The 15,171-nt window shown below is 47.6% G+C and overlaps 1 protein-coding gene across 3 annotated transcripts in view; it reads left to right on the top strand.

The window, feature by feature from the left end:
- Window positions 1-14,968, top strand: part of BAIAP2 (BAR/IMD domain containing adaptor protein 2) — a 366,531-nt gene extending 351,563 nt beyond the window's left edge. For 2 of the 3 annotated variants that reach the window (XM_085617410.1, XM_085617414.1), the window contains one exon: window positions 11,613-11,834. In XM_085617410.1, coding sequence (XP_085473536.1) covers window positions 11,613-11,682 — 70 coding nt within the window. In that variant the 3' untranslated portion in view covers window positions 11,683-11,834. Of the gene's footprint in view, window positions 1-11,612 lie in introns of all 3 variants that reach the window. The other variant, XM_085617413.1, reaches the window with a different exon arrangement.
- The last annotated feature ends 203 nt before the right edge of the window (window positions 14,969-15,171 follow it).

The raw sequence follows: 15,171 nt of genomic DNA, 5'->3' as shown, positions 1-15,171 counted from the left end.
CACAATGAGCACGCAGTGCGGAACCTACTACTAGTGCCATCAGAGAGGCTACTGGTAAGTGATTTTTTCATCTTGTCTTGCGTTTGTCCTCTGTGGTTCCATCGTGCTCTGTTCGGGTCCCTTGTGTGCATCACCACTGTCTTGTGGACTTATGTTCTGTGTGGTGTACAGTCATTCTCCCCAACATTGATGAAGTGTATAGAAAAGGTATTGAGATCGAATTCAAGATTATTCCTATGTCTACCCCCTTGTCTCTAACCGAACTGGACTAAAGACAGTGAAACAACATCTAGATGTGGCCAGCTGTGCATTGTTGAACAGTTAACTATATACCAGTATGCCACAGATTCAAGGAGGGGAAAAAAGTGCCCGGAGCCAGTTTCTCATTAATGCCTGATGCTGCTTAACATGGTACCTGTCACTTTGGTGTTAAGTCATACTTAAACCTAGTTAGATTTGCTATATCTCTATCTAAGCTGATCTGTAGGCTTCAGGCCGTGTAGTTTACAAAGAAGTAATCTTGATACAGAGAATGTAATAACTCTGAACAAGAGTTGGCAATAGCCTCAATATGAATGAATGCTCTGTCTTCAAGCTGCACGTCATGCTCTACATGAGGGCTTCTCACCCAGCTGGTTGAAACCACATACAGCAGTTATTTTTCAGGGAAGCTGAAGGCCACTGTTGGTTTGAATGCTACTTGGTCCTCTGAGTACCATCAATTATTTATTGGTGATTTGTAAGGTGCTACCTGCTTCTAACATAATGCTTCAGTGTCTGTGGGGGAAGGGAAACAATGGAGTGTGCAATTAGGTGGTGGAAAGGTCGCAAGAGCATTCACAGCACCTTGAAGTGTGCATGTCATAGTTTATTGGGTAAGAGTTCAGCGTTTCATACAATTTGTAATGTTCCAAAGTTGACGGCAGACTCAGTGATCCAGTCATTAAGGATTAAGCAGCTCTACTGCCTGGAAATTGCATTAACTCAAGCCGGGGGTCCAGGTGATTGGGGTGTGATTTCAGAACAGGATTGTCTGAATAGGATGATCCTCACTCATTTTCTTAATTTGAGGTGGTCCTGTGGATGTTTGAGAGCAGGTTTTTCGTTGTATGTGCTTGGAGTTTTTCCACCCGCATCCTTCTTTTTAAGTGCTTAGGCGTGATTCTTTTGTCATACATTGAGCTCATGAGATTGGAAGGCTTCCTGTTGTTGAAGAATTTATTCCAAAAAGTAGGGTCTCGAGGCCAGTATGCTCTGTGAGTGATCTAGAGCATCATAAAGGTAACTCTCTGTTTGACAGGTAAGTAATGCAAGGCTTGAAGGACCGAGGGGCTGCGATCCCACTTTTTCAGCCTGAAACAGATTGCCATGTGTTTCAGATCTGCTGGATTAGTGTTTTGTAATTCATTAAAAATGTAAGCTTTTTATAGAAGGGGTTTTCATGTATGTGTGTTGGCCTAATTCGCCACAAAGCAGAGGTCTGGGCAATGTTATTCTGTTCTGCCATAGTACCTTGGGATGGCGCAGGTTCTGTAGCTTAGACCCAAGTGGTGGTGTAAATTGCCATCTGAGCCTTTCGCCTGAATGTCTGTACTCAAGAAAGGCGACAAGTTGCATTTTTTGTGCGTTTAGGCATTGAGGTAGTCAGTAAGTAGTCCAGTATCTAAATGCATACATGCTCGATTTACGTGTTTGAACTGGCCAACTGTCAGAGCTCGAAGTTGTGGTCTTTTTTTACTCCAAATTACCTTGGACGTCTAAATGAATTGAATTGTTCAGGATGCTTTTTGGCTTTAAGATGCGCATGGATGCAATATTTGTGAAAGAAAGGGTTAAAGTATCTTTTCGTAAAGGTCTGGTGGGTTGTCTTAGTACTTCTGTTTACAGGGAGGCAGTTCACAGGCGCGGTCTTAGGACTGTAAAGTGCATTTGTCAGACCTTCTGGATTGTGAATTTTTCTCGTAGCATGTTCTCCCTGCTGGCCCAGTTCATTATTGCAATCCGTACTGGTCACAGTATTTTTCAGTACACATGATGACTTGGAGAGACTGGCCGCCTTTGTTAGGCGCCACGAGACCTCGAAACTTGAGTTCATATGCCAGCTCCTATATGTGGTTATTGGTACCAAGACACAGAACAACTAGTATGGTTTGATTCAATCAGAGTTTAGGTTTTCTGATCCCCTAGAAGTGCCGTCAATTATTGTGCTCTCACAATTAGAAGTACCAGTGAAGGTCAAGTTCACACCCTTCCCTATGTTGCTCATTTTACCATCTATTATTTCGATGCCTGGAAGAACCTCCTTGCTCCACTTGGGTAAGGGCTTGCAGGAGACATTGTGTTCGGATCATCACTATGAAGACCTGTTCAGAATCTTCGATCCCTGCCACTGTTTTGGGAACTATTCCTGCCTAGCCACCTCGGTCTTTACTGCGTGCCGATACATGCTAATAGCACATGTGGAGGAGTCTCGGGCCCCAACTGATCAGCATCAATTCTGTGATACCTGTCGTGCTGAAAGCAGATAAGTGTCATGGGAGGTGGCTTTTAGGAAGAAGGGGTTCTGTAGTAAGGGATCTCTGTGTATAGTCATAATCTAGTGAATAGTCCCGCCCATGTGCGTGGACCCCGGAGCAATAAAAATAATCTCTTAAGTTGTCAAGCCATGCAGATCTGCATCTACACTTAAGAGAGGATTCAAAGACAGATAATGCAGCCTAAATCCACAGGCTCCACTGTCCAGTACTTCAACTAGAAAATTCCACCAACATCCACCAACAGCACTGCCTGCCCAGCTTTTTCCACAGAGATAAACCTGCCTCTACCAGCAAAAGCCTCTGAAATGATTGAGAGGGAGGAATGGACAGACAAGCCCCATAGGCTGCCATTATGTGGCTCAGAACAGGATACTGTGCCTTTAAGAAAACTTTCCAGAACTTTTCCAGTATCCCAGAATGCACAGCAGGTCCCTTTTACTTTCAGTTCTTTTTTCCGGCTCGGGCTAGCAGGACCCTGGAGCATTGAGCTCTCCCTTTTCAAGGGTTTATTTGGATTTGTTCACTTTTCAAGTGCTTATTAAGTACCTTGTTGCCTTCCTTCTTGTGTGTGCTCTGTGTTGTCAGCATGCCTGGCTTGTTTGACAAGTGCCCAGAGTGCGAGAGAAAGAAGGCCAAGTCGGACCCACACAGGGTGTGCATCGTCTGCCTTCCCCATTCCCATGTTCCAGAGGAGTGTGACATTTGCCAATCTTTCTCAGCCAGGACCCTGAGAGAAAGGATGAAGATCAGGCTCCAAGGCCTGGAGGACAGAAGGCTGAGGGAACAAGGTGGGTCAGAACGGGCTGGTTCTGCCCATGCTGAGGCCCCTGGGGGGCTCCCCAGAGGCAGGAAGCCCAGCGAAGTCCCCATTCTCCGTCGATTGCGTCGACTACGGCGTCGAGGGGGATGGCTGCAGTCTGTTCACCGTCTTCCCCAGGGCTCTGGGGAGAAACGGCGTCGACGCTCGCCGTCGAGGGAGCTGAGCAGTCCGCCGTCGACGACATCATCATCATCGTCGTCGACGGCGTCGACTTCTCCGTCGAGTCATCGGCGTCGAGACCAGTCCCGGCGTAGGCGCTCGCCGTCGAGGCGAGGTCGCCGTTCACCGTCGGCAAAGAGGAGAAGGTCACCGTCGAGGGGATCCCTGACGTCGAGGACATGTCGGAGGCGTTTGCCGTCGAGGAGGCGTTTGCCGTCGAGGAGGCGTTCATCGTGGTGTATACACCTCCTATGCCTAGGTCGCCACCCTTTCCTCCTTTGCCAAGGGAGCCCTCACCATGGATCCCTACGCCACTTCCTTTTCCTCCTTCTCCTCCTCCTCCTCCTCCTCCTCCTCATACCATTCCGCCTCACATACCGTCGGGCCCACCTGTGGCCCCGCCACGGTCGGTGTCGTTGCCTAGGTATCCGACGCCGCCGAAGAGAACTCCGAGGCCGCGGCACCAGGTTACGCCACCGTCGCCTGCGAGGCCGGCTGAGCGGCCGAAGCCAACCAGATCGCGCTCCCGCTCCGGATGGAGAGGAAGATCACGGAGCCGTGGACGGTCATCATCGACATCTGGGCGACGCCGCAGGAGGCGCGGAGCCAGATCCCGCACCCAATCGTCTGCCATGGACTACTCGCCGACGCTGTCGGACTCGCAAGGGACGGGAGTATCGCCTGTCGACGATGTAGTCTCCTTCCAGGAGGTGCTACTGAGGGGTGCGGCCAAGCTAGGGATCACGGTGACGGTGCCAACACCTACGACGTCCGTGATCTTCGAGATGCTGCACAAGAAGCACCTGCCTCGCCCCCTGCTGCCACTAGTGCCGGGATTGGTGGAGCCCGCTATGGAGTTGTTCCTCACTCCGGCGGTGACGAAGCCAGCCCCCTCAAGGCTCCTGAAGAAGTATCGGGCGCCGGAATCGGACCCGACCTTTCTGAGGATGGACCCGAAACCGGACTCTGTCATTGTGACGGCGGCAAGGAAGCAGCATGCTACGACTCCTTCCTCGACAGTGCCGCCTGATAAGGATAGCCGTTGGCTAGACTCGGCGGGCAGAAAGGTCTGTGGGACGGCTTCTACCACCATGAAGGCGGCAAGTGCCGGGTCTCTGTTGGGGCGCTACGACCGTGCCCTATGGGAGTCTCTCCAGCAGTACGCGGAGCTGCTGCCTCGCGACAAGAAGGAGGACTTTCTAGAGACCTTGCGTGAGGGGATGCTGGTGTCAAATCAGATTATCAGCGCGGCGGCGGATGTGTCTCTGTTAGCGGCACATGGATATTGTCATGGCATCAACCAACGGCGTCACGCTTGGCTTTGCCTTACCTCACTCAAACCGGAGGCACAACAAAGAGTGGCCAACCTGCCTTTCTCGGGGGAAACCCTGTTCGGCCAGCATGCGGACGACGAAATGGCCCGCATGAAGACGGAGGCAGAGACCCTGACGGCTGTCGGGTTAGAGAAGCCTGAGAAGAAAAAGCGCCCGTTCCAGAGACGGTTCGGGGCTGCAGGCAGAGGGCGTGGGCAGGCCTCGGGACAGCAGCAACAACAGCAACAGCAGTTCCGGAAACCCTTCCAGAAGCGCCAGAAGGGTAGAGGAGGCCAGCAGTCCGCTACAGCAACCAAGGGCCCGGCTGGGTCTCGGCCCTGAGCGATTACTTCCCCTGCAACCATTACCCACTCCAGTGGGGGGGAAGCGTTCAATCTTTTCTGGCAGAGTGGAGAAAAATTACTCGGGACAAGTGGGTGCTGAATATTGTTTGCAATGGATACAGTCTTCGGTTCATCAACCCGCCTCCAGCGATTCCGCCGGTAAGCTCACAGTATCAACTGCGAGAGCACCAGGCGGAGGCAGACATCCTGTTGAAGAAAAAGGCGGTGGAAGACGTACCTCTGTCTCAAAGGGGAAGAGGCCTGTACTCTCGGTTCTTCCTGGTTCGCAAGAAGGACAAGAACGAGTTCAGACCCATTCTGGATTTGCGGCAAGCAAACAAATGGATTCGCAGAGAGAATTCCGCATGCTATCGTTGCACCAGATTTACCCTCAGCTGCAACGAGGAGACTGGCTCTCTGCCATAGACCTACAGGATGCGTACTTCCATATGCCCATTGCACAGAAGCACAGGAGGTTCCTGCGATTCCAAGTCGGCGCCAATCATTATCAATACACAGTACTGCCATTTGGGCTAAAGTCTGCGCCCAGGACCTTCTCGAAGTGCATGGCAGTGGTAGCTGCACACCTGCGGAGGAACAAGGTGTTTGTCTACCCGTACCTGGACGATTGGTTGATCAAGGCCTTCTCCTTCTCCGAAGCACAGGCGCACTTCCAGAAGACGTGCGTTCTCTTGAACAAGCTGGGGTTGCACGTGAACTTGTCCAAGTCTGTCCCGACTCCGGTCCAGTGCATACAGTACTTGGGGGGCCTCCATCAATACGCTGTCAGCAAGCGTGTCTCCTTCGGAGGAGAGACGGTTATCACTCCTTCGGAAGGCTCAGGCTCTTATGACCGCTCCATCGACGACAGTGAGGAAGGTGTCTTCGCTGCTGGGATCGATGGCCTCATGTATCTTCCTCACGCACGGCTGCACATCAGACCACTGCAGGAGTGCTTGGAGGATCAGTGGGATCAGAGGACAGGTTCTTGGGACGACAAGATACGGCTGTCTCTGCATGCTCTTCAGTCGCTGAGGTGGTGGTGTTCGGCGGAAAATCTCCTCAGGGGGGTTCCCTTCCACAAGGACATTCCCACGCAGAGTATCGTGATGGATGCGTCTCTCCACGGCTGGGGAGCGCATTCCGGAGACTTACAGATACAAGGAAAGTGGTCCCCGTTGGAGTCGACGTACCACATCAATTTCCTGGAACTCAGAGCTGTTTACTTGGCATTGAAGGCCTTCCATCCGTCCTTCCAGACCAACTCGCTGCTTGTACAGACGTACAAAACAACCACGATGTATTACCTCAACAAGCAGGGGGGGTCGAGATCACACACTCTGTCACAGGAGGCGCAGTCGATCTGGCACTGGCTTCTGGCCCGAGGACTGACGATTACGGCCACGCATCTGCCAGGTGTGCAGAGTGTTCAGGCGGACGCACTGAGCAGACTGATTCAGGAAAACCACGAATGGGTCATAAACGACGAAGTACTAGGGGACGTCTTCGCAAGGTGGAGGACTCCAGACGTAGATCTGTTCGCCACTGCCGAAAACAGCAAATGCCGAGACTTCGCATCCAGGTACTACCAGCGGGGGACGCTGAGGAATGCGCTATGGATCGACTGGTCGAACAGCTTTCTGTACGCTTCTCCACCCATTCCCCTGATTCCGGCGGTGCTCATCAAGCTGTCCCAGTCCGGGGCGCGGATGATCCTGATTCCCCCGGAATGGCCCAGACAGTGGTGGTTCACGGACCTGCTTCACCGGTCTCTCCTTCCTCACATACGGCTGCCGTGCAGGCCGGACCTTCTCACGAAGTTCGGGGGCAGTTGGTGCACCCCAACTTCTCATCTTTGAGTTTGGCGGCATGGCTCCTGAGATAGTGCATTATGGCCATTTGAATCTACCAGCAGATTGTATGGATATACTGAAGGAGGCTAAGCGACCTTCCACTAGAACGTCCTATGCTTACAAGTGGAAGAGGTTCTGTATCTGGTGCAAGTCCAAGCACTTTGACCCGACAACATGTAAGGAAGATGTCATCCTCCGTACCTTTTGCATTTGGCGCAGTTTGGCCTTAATTTCCATTCCATTAAGGTCCATCTCGCTGCTTTGACTGCTTACAGGAAATGCCCTTCACAGACTTCCTTCTTTCAGATCCCTGTGATCAATGATTTTTTGGAAGGCTGGAAGAAAGTGTTCCCTCCTGTCAGACTTCCCTCGCCTTCATGGGAATTGAATGCGGTGCTGTCCAGATTTATGGAGCCTTTTGAACCTATTCACACGGCTTCGTTGCAGCACCTGTCTTGGAAGGCGGCGTTCCTAGTGGCCATTACGTCGGCCCGCAGGGTGAGTGAACTTCAGGCGTTGTGTTGCCTAGAACCTTATACGGTATTTCATGCTGCTAAGGTTGTTATGCGTACTCACCCTAAATTTCTTCCTATGGTTATATCTGATTTTCATGTCAACCAGACCATAACTTTACCTACGTTTTTTCAGAATCCTTCTTCTCCTGCTGAAAGGTCTCTACATTCCCTGGACGTTAGGAGGGTGTTGAAGTTTTATCTTGATAAGACCAAAGATATTCGTAGGTCAGACCAATTGTTTATCAATTATGGATCAGTCAGGACCGGTCTTGCTACCTCCAAACAGTCAATCTCTCGGTGGATTGTGTCCTGTGTTACCAAAAGGCTAATAAGACCTTAGGGGGGTAAACCTAAGGCTCATTCCACCAGGGGCAAAGCTGCCACGACTGCTTTGCTGCGTAATGTTCCGATTGCAGAAATCTGCAAGGCGGCCACTTGGAGGTCGGTCATACCTTTGCTGCGCATTACTGTCTGGACACGGATGCCAGGGCAGATGCTCAGGTTGGGCGGGCTTCGCTGCGAAATTTGTTCGCACAGTAGTGGTATTATTTGGTAGTCTTCTCCACTGCCATTTTGGTGTGGGGATGGGCTTGCCATTCTATTCACTAGATTATGACTATACACAGAGATCCCCTACTACAGAAGGAGTAGTTTCTTTTCTGTAACTCCAGTTCTGTAGTAGGGGTATCTCTGTTATAGTCCTAAGCGCCCGCCCTCCTCCCCGGTGGAGAGATAAATGTTAATGTAAGGAATGCTACAGGTCTGGCGTGTTACGCCTTCAAAAAGAACTGAAAGTAAAAGGGACTTGCTGTGCATTCTGGGATACTGGAAAAGTTCTGGAAAGTTATCTTAAAGGCACAGTATCCTGTTCTGAGCCACATAATGGCAGCCTATGGGGCTTGTCTGTCCATTCCTCCCTCTGTCATTTCAGAGGCTTTTGCTGGCAGAGGCAGGTTTTTCTCTGTGGAAAAAGCTGGGCAGGCAGTGCTGTTGGTGGATGTTGGTGGAATTTTCTAGTTGAAGTACTGGACAGTGTAGCCTGTGGATATAGGCTGCATTATCTGTCTTTGAATCCTCTCTTAAGTGTAGATGCAGGTCTGCATGGCTTGACAATTTAAGAGATTATTTGTATTGCTCCGGGGTCCACGTACATGGGCGGGACTATTCACTAGATTATGACTATAACAGAGATACCCCTACTACAGAACTGGAGTTACAGAAAAGAAACTACTCCTTGCTGGGCATAGACTTTGAAAGCCACTTATGGGAATGCTCACAATACACTTTAGCTCAACTGCACTTTTATTCAATATTTTCCCTGCCTAGCAGGTCATTCTCCGCCATGGATCAGTTGTCCAGTGTATCTGGTATCTCCGTGGCTGTCAGTAGGTCTTAGGTTGGTTCTGGCACTCCTTTCCCTAACAACTTAGAACTTGACTGATCAGTATCAGTGGGACCATCTAAGGGATTTACCTCTATGACTTTAAGATAGTAGTTTTCTCACAGCAAAGCTGCATATGATCGAGATACCCATCATGCCATATCAAAGGAGGTTATCAGTTGTGTTAGCAGGGGAAAATGTGTTGGTGCAGCTGGTTAATTCCGAATCTTTTCTAAAACTGGGGTTTAGAGTCTCGCAAATATAAATATATCTAGGACTGTACGGTTTACACAGGCCTAGAATTGTTACAGTGTAAGAGATCGCCCCTCCACATGTAAGTGGCCTAGCTCAAATAGGGCCTTCTTATGTAGGGTTGTCTGTATGACCCTTTCTAGGGTAAGTGACAATAGGGAGTTGTTTGAAAGAGGCATTGCTGGGAAAAATAAAAAGTGGTCTCCTGCTCTGCAGCAGTGTATGCCAAGCCCAGATCGTCTCAGCAACCGTTTTCACCTCTCATTGAGGCCTAGGCTATCTCTGAGGGTGTATTGACAGCGGGAGCACCATCAACCTGTTCTTTTTCAAGTTTCAGGTGGGCAAGGCGTGCGTTTGGATGGTACCAATGGGTAGCATAGTGACATTGTGTGACTTAATAGTATAATTCAAAATGGGGGCCCTTAAGGTCCCCACGCTCATATGGGAGGGTCAGTGTGTACCAACCTATCCGAGCAGCACCCCCAGCCCAAATAAATTTAACAGGGACTTGTGTGTGGAAGAAGTTCTTCTTAAGGGGGATGGGGATATTTTCAAATTAATAAAAGAATATACGGAAAGCCACCATTTGTAACCATGCAACTCTGCCTGCCATGGATATTGGAAGCTTAACCCAGGTATCAAATTGATGTTGTGACGTACCAATGGCCGAGCCATAATGTAAATAAATAATGTATTCCACCTCTCTGTGTAGGATAATTCCCAAGTATTTGACTCAATCCATGACCCCTCCTAGCCGGGTTCTCTAGAGGTTCGGGTCTTGCGCTGTCTGTTAGTGGGCATATATCAGTTTTTTCCCAGTTAATGACACCAGAATGCGTACCAAATCTAATAATTTCTCTAATCAGTGGTGATGCATTATTGGCTGGATGCCTGTCAAAAGCAGAATATCATCTCCATAAATTGATAATACAAGTTTACCAGAGCGAAAGGACAGCCCCCTGTGCTGAGTTGACGGGCCAAGGGATCCATAGCTAATATGATTAATAGAGGGGATAGGGAGCATCCCTGCCGGGTACCCCTGTGTATCTGAAATGGCGCTGGTAAGAGACCATTTACTGTGACACTGAGAGTGGGGTTAATATAAAACTGGGTAAGGGCCTGAAATCCTTTCAGGATGCCAACGAGCCTGAGCACCGCCACAAGGAACAGCGGCTCCAGGGAGTCAAATGCTTTCTCAGCATTTAATATTAGCGCTGCTGCCCCGAACCACGATGCAGCACAACCAACACCGTGTGGAGATTAATAGAAGCGGATCAGTGCGGTACAAAGCCGGCCTGCATCGGGAAGACTATCTTGTCGAGCGATTGGGACAGTCTGGTTGCAATTACTTTGGCAAGACTTTTATTCTCGCAATTCAGTAATGAAAGCCCCTATTTCCTCCACCGATATTGGGTGACTCAGAAACTGCTGATGGCCATTATCAAACCAAAGCCACATCTTCTAGGAAGTTAGATATATGTACCGCAGAGTCTGTGTTTTGGGACTCATAAATATGCTTGTAATATGTCACAAACTCTGCTAGGATGTCATTGTTGTCTACCAGTGGCATGCCTGTCTGGGAAATAATAGTGCAGACTTTCCCCTGCTGCCTGTCGCGGTGTAGGACCCAGGACAGAGTCCCAACAAGCTGCTCCCCCTCACCATATTGACGGGCTAGTGTATATGAACAAAAGAATTTCAGAATGGAAAAATAAATTGCATCATTAATTCCAGCCACGACCACTTTCAGACAGAATTTTCATCTGCACACTATGCTTCTTCAGGTTCAAGCAACATGTTTTGGTGAAATGACTGCAGGTAGCTTCCACACATTTATTGTTTTCTTTTGTTGATGAGTCCTACAGGCCCTTTGGCGTGGATGAGTATGTGGGTGAGGCACAGTTCCTGGATGGCAACATTAAGTGTTGACTGGGAGCCATTATGGAGATGTCAGGGAAAGGTAGTGTGAGTATGTGTGTTCATTGGCACAGAACAAGTACCTTTCTGAGTAGTCTGCTCCTGAAGGTAGGCAGTGTGGATACCTTCCTATCTCTGTGCAACTTGTGGCACCATTTCAGGTGCAGAGAGCAATTAGCAAGTTATTTTTTAAACAAATTAACCGGGACATTCCAGGAACACAGGGATCCACTTCAAATGATAAATGTTGTCGGGCTACTTAATAGCTGCATCGGTGTCCAACTGCGATTTCTGTTTCGTTCTGCAGGATTGCAGTGTTTTTAATAGTGATCTGACTTTCTGTACCCAGCACTAGAATTTAACCTGCTATGTATGCTACATAGAGAAATTCATCTCCCTACTTTATTGATGTTTTTCCTTGCATTGCTGTGTTTGTAGGTCAGTCTCTCCTTGTCTTCTCAACTTCCCTGTTACTCACATTTTGACCTAATGATAATCTGCGTTACTTTATCTTTCTACAGAAATCCATTTGCTGAAGTTAAGCTGAAGCCAACGACGACCCATGACCGGTCGGCTCCCCTGATCTGTTGATTCAGAAACTGAGCTTGGCTTGCAATATGTTGCTTCTCCATAGCACTCTGCATTGTGTGTGGTATGGATCGCCAAACCAAACTACATCTGACTCAAACCTGTTACATTGAAGCCATGTGCACGGTCATGATGTCAAGCAATCGGAAAGACTCGTTCTCAAAACCTGTGAACTGTGTGGTGCGCTTCCCTGCTGCTGTGTGCATTGTATCAAATTCAGAGTGCCAGTTGTGATTCTCTTCACAGAAACCCCGAATTTGGGTGGAGCTTGAATGGACAAGCAGTGATTCTTCGCTTAAGGGCTTTGTGTTCGATGAGAGACAACTCAAGATACAGAGGCAACATGCATTGTGTGACCCTTGAACTCTGTAGCGCAAATTTAAAGCGGAGTGCCACTATTTATATGGACATTGCACCTCTACACAGGATTACTCAATGAAGACAGTTGAGTGGAGCTTGCATTATCAACTGTTTCACAGTAGCATTACTGCAGCGATTCTTTACTGTCTTGTACATGTTTTCTAGATAGTGATTTGTTGATAAGCAGCTTTGGTTTACATTAAACCAGCTCTGTCTGTATGAAGACTAGACTAGATCATGGAGCATATCTCTCTGTAGAATTCCTTGCACTGAGAGAACTTCCGACTCCTTCGGCAGTTTGTGTGTATGTTGACTTAGTACTATATTAATGAGTAGGGGTCCTCCTGGAAGTACTTCTAAACTGAAACGGATCTTTTTAATTTGACTGGTTCAACCTATTGTAGCCCATCCCAGTTGTTCCTATTAATGTGCTTACCTCTGAAATGGTTCAGCAAAATTATTTATGCAAACCCAAAGCTGAGGCCATTATCAGACTATATCCTAATACGGCGTTTGCTGACAGAATTATATATTTGTGATTCTTTTAATGTTGGAGGTGGGACTGATAAGTTCTGGGAAGCCATGGTTAAGGATTAGTCTTCTCTACTTCGACTTTCACTGATAGTGATGTTAGTGGTGCCAAAGAGCGCACTCTGTGAGCTTGTATAATTTTTCCAGCTGCATCTGTCAGCATATGTTGTCATTAGCTGCTGAATCTCAGGTAAGGATCATGATTAAACAAGTGAACTGAAGCACAAGGGATATGATACAAGACAAATGTAAGTGGTCGATCGAGGGTTTATTTAGAGGAGGATGAGGACGCGTAGTATGGGCACCTGTAATACATTCAGGAGTGTTTATGACCATGATAGTAAACTATTTGAATATAGGAAAGTACTACCTATATCGAAAGACTACAATTATAATGCTGCTTACATTTGTTTAATAATATTTGATATGGATAGCCACTGAGGAGTACATTTGTTATGTAGCATGTTATAAGCAGAAACCGTTACCGTCTTGGGTACGACAGTCTGCTAGGAATGTGTGACCATCCCCTCCAGCTCCCAGGCACAAATTGTGTTCTCCTTGATTTTCCCCACATCCACCATTTTAAAATAAGCGAAACCGGTGTCTATTCATAGTTTCTCTCTCAAAATATCTGTTCTCCCTGACCCACAGAAATACACGGTTTATTCCTGCATAGCTGCTAAAACTGAATTGTTCCTATTTTCTGCCAGAATATTGGGGGTTTTGTTGAGAGGAAGGAAGGCACCGCCATGCTACAGTATGGATGGACAGGATTGTGGCTTTTGGGTATGACGTTCTCCAGTAGATATTCACTGTAGCAGACCCTCAAAATGCTTTGCCTATTTAACTTCTTTCCATTGGCATACCCCTAAGTGCTTGCAAGACTTCGAAAGAAAAATGCCGTCTGATTAAAAAAAGGTCTGGCAGAACTGCTCCCCCACTCACCAAACTTGATTAAGTCAACGCAGTAGTGAATATATCTCCACGTGGCAGCTTTGAGACTTCTACTCAAGTAACTTGCCTTAAAAAAGATATAGCTGACCTTCTGAACTTCAGGTACCAATTCCATGGCAACCTTACTGAAATGGAGGCTCTACTGGACATGTTCATTTTTGACTACCTTCCTTTTGGCTACCCTCTCTGCTTTCCACACAAAAATACAAACTCAAGTGGCTTCAAACTTCTGACATTCTTGCTTCCAATTTAGAAGTATGATTTATAAGGATAGACACTAGATGCGACATGTCGTTCATGTTAGTCGTGAAATACTGTGTCCTGGTGGAAACTATGTGTGGAGTATCACAGCAATAATCTTGCAGGTGTGTTGGTAAGCAGTTTTGAAAGTCCCATGGAAGTCCTCTAAGCTCCTTCTTGTTTTATTTACGTGTTGGTGTTGAGCAGTGTGTAGTACTGTTACTAACTGTCTATTTGTAGGGGATTCTGGTCCTCGAACCTGCCCGGCTCTGGCCGAAGCCTGTCATAGAAAGTACTGTGAGAGGGCAAGTGCCTGAACCTGTGCCTTGCTATATATAACCTTTGTGAATCGAGGATGCGTTCAAATGAAAACAACCCTGAATTCCATATAGTTCAAAGAAAGAACGATCTGCAGAGATCTCCGTTCTAGGAACCCTTTTAAGGAGTTCGCACCTCGTCAGTGCACTTTGACCTGGGATCCATGCTGTTGCTTTTAGACTCACGTTGCTGAACTGCAGTGTTCCATTTGCTGAGCTATTTTACGGACAATTATGTATCTTTGTCATTTTGTTCACGGCCTGCCACCAACAATGCAAAAAAATAGACCAGCCTTAAAAACAAAGTTTAGTTTTATACTTTGCCTCTTGTGCCCCACGCTTTTCAGGGAGAGAGGGGATGGGGGGCGGTGACCCTTGGAGCCACAAGGCTTAATTTGTGTGCCCAAACTCTGCCATGTACAGCTTCACAGCCGTGTCAAAATGACTTATGCCAAAGATGATTTCTTTATCACGATTTAGAAATCTTGAAAAATAAAGTTTGCCGGACATAGGGTAGGCGAATGCTTAACGTGCAGTATGTCTGTTCCCACTGCCTTCAGAACTCAAAATTGAGTGGTGCAGGTCCTTGTGTATGTCGAACATACGAATCCATGACACAACTGCAAGGACCAAAGGCACAGCTGCTTGAATATTATTATTTTAATGAAGGATAGTATATTTATCATGTATAATTAATCAGCTTGTACAAAGTTTACTAAGGCTGGGACTTGAAGTAAACAAATTTGTGTTGTAGGCTGAAAAAGCTGTGCGCAAAGTTTACTTTGATCTGTGATGTACTATCTGCCTTTTTTAATTTGGTAACTAGGGTTTGTGAATAAATGTATTGATTAAAGTAAATTGCCGGATGGGCTTGCCATCCACCCGTCTCCTTGTGTTGTCTCTGTTGTCCTAATTCTTCTGCCAGGACTAGTGGGCTTCCTTGCAGAGGCATCACCATTCGCAAACACCAGCACCACGATGGCCACATAGTCTACCCATGTGTTACCACACCTTTTTGTTTCACAGATCATTCATGTACATAGTCCTTCTGGTTACCCTGCACTATACCTCCAGTATCTGTGAAAGGCCT

Source organism: Triturus cristatus, chromosome 7 (assembly GCF_964204655.1).
Source record: "Triturus cristatus chromosome 7, aTriCri1.1, whole genome shotgun sequence".
Classification (NCBI taxonomy): Eukaryota; Metazoa; Chordata; class Amphibia; order Caudata; family Salamandridae; genus Triturus; species Triturus cristatus.
This window is presented reverse-complemented; position numbering and strand designations above follow the sequence as displayed.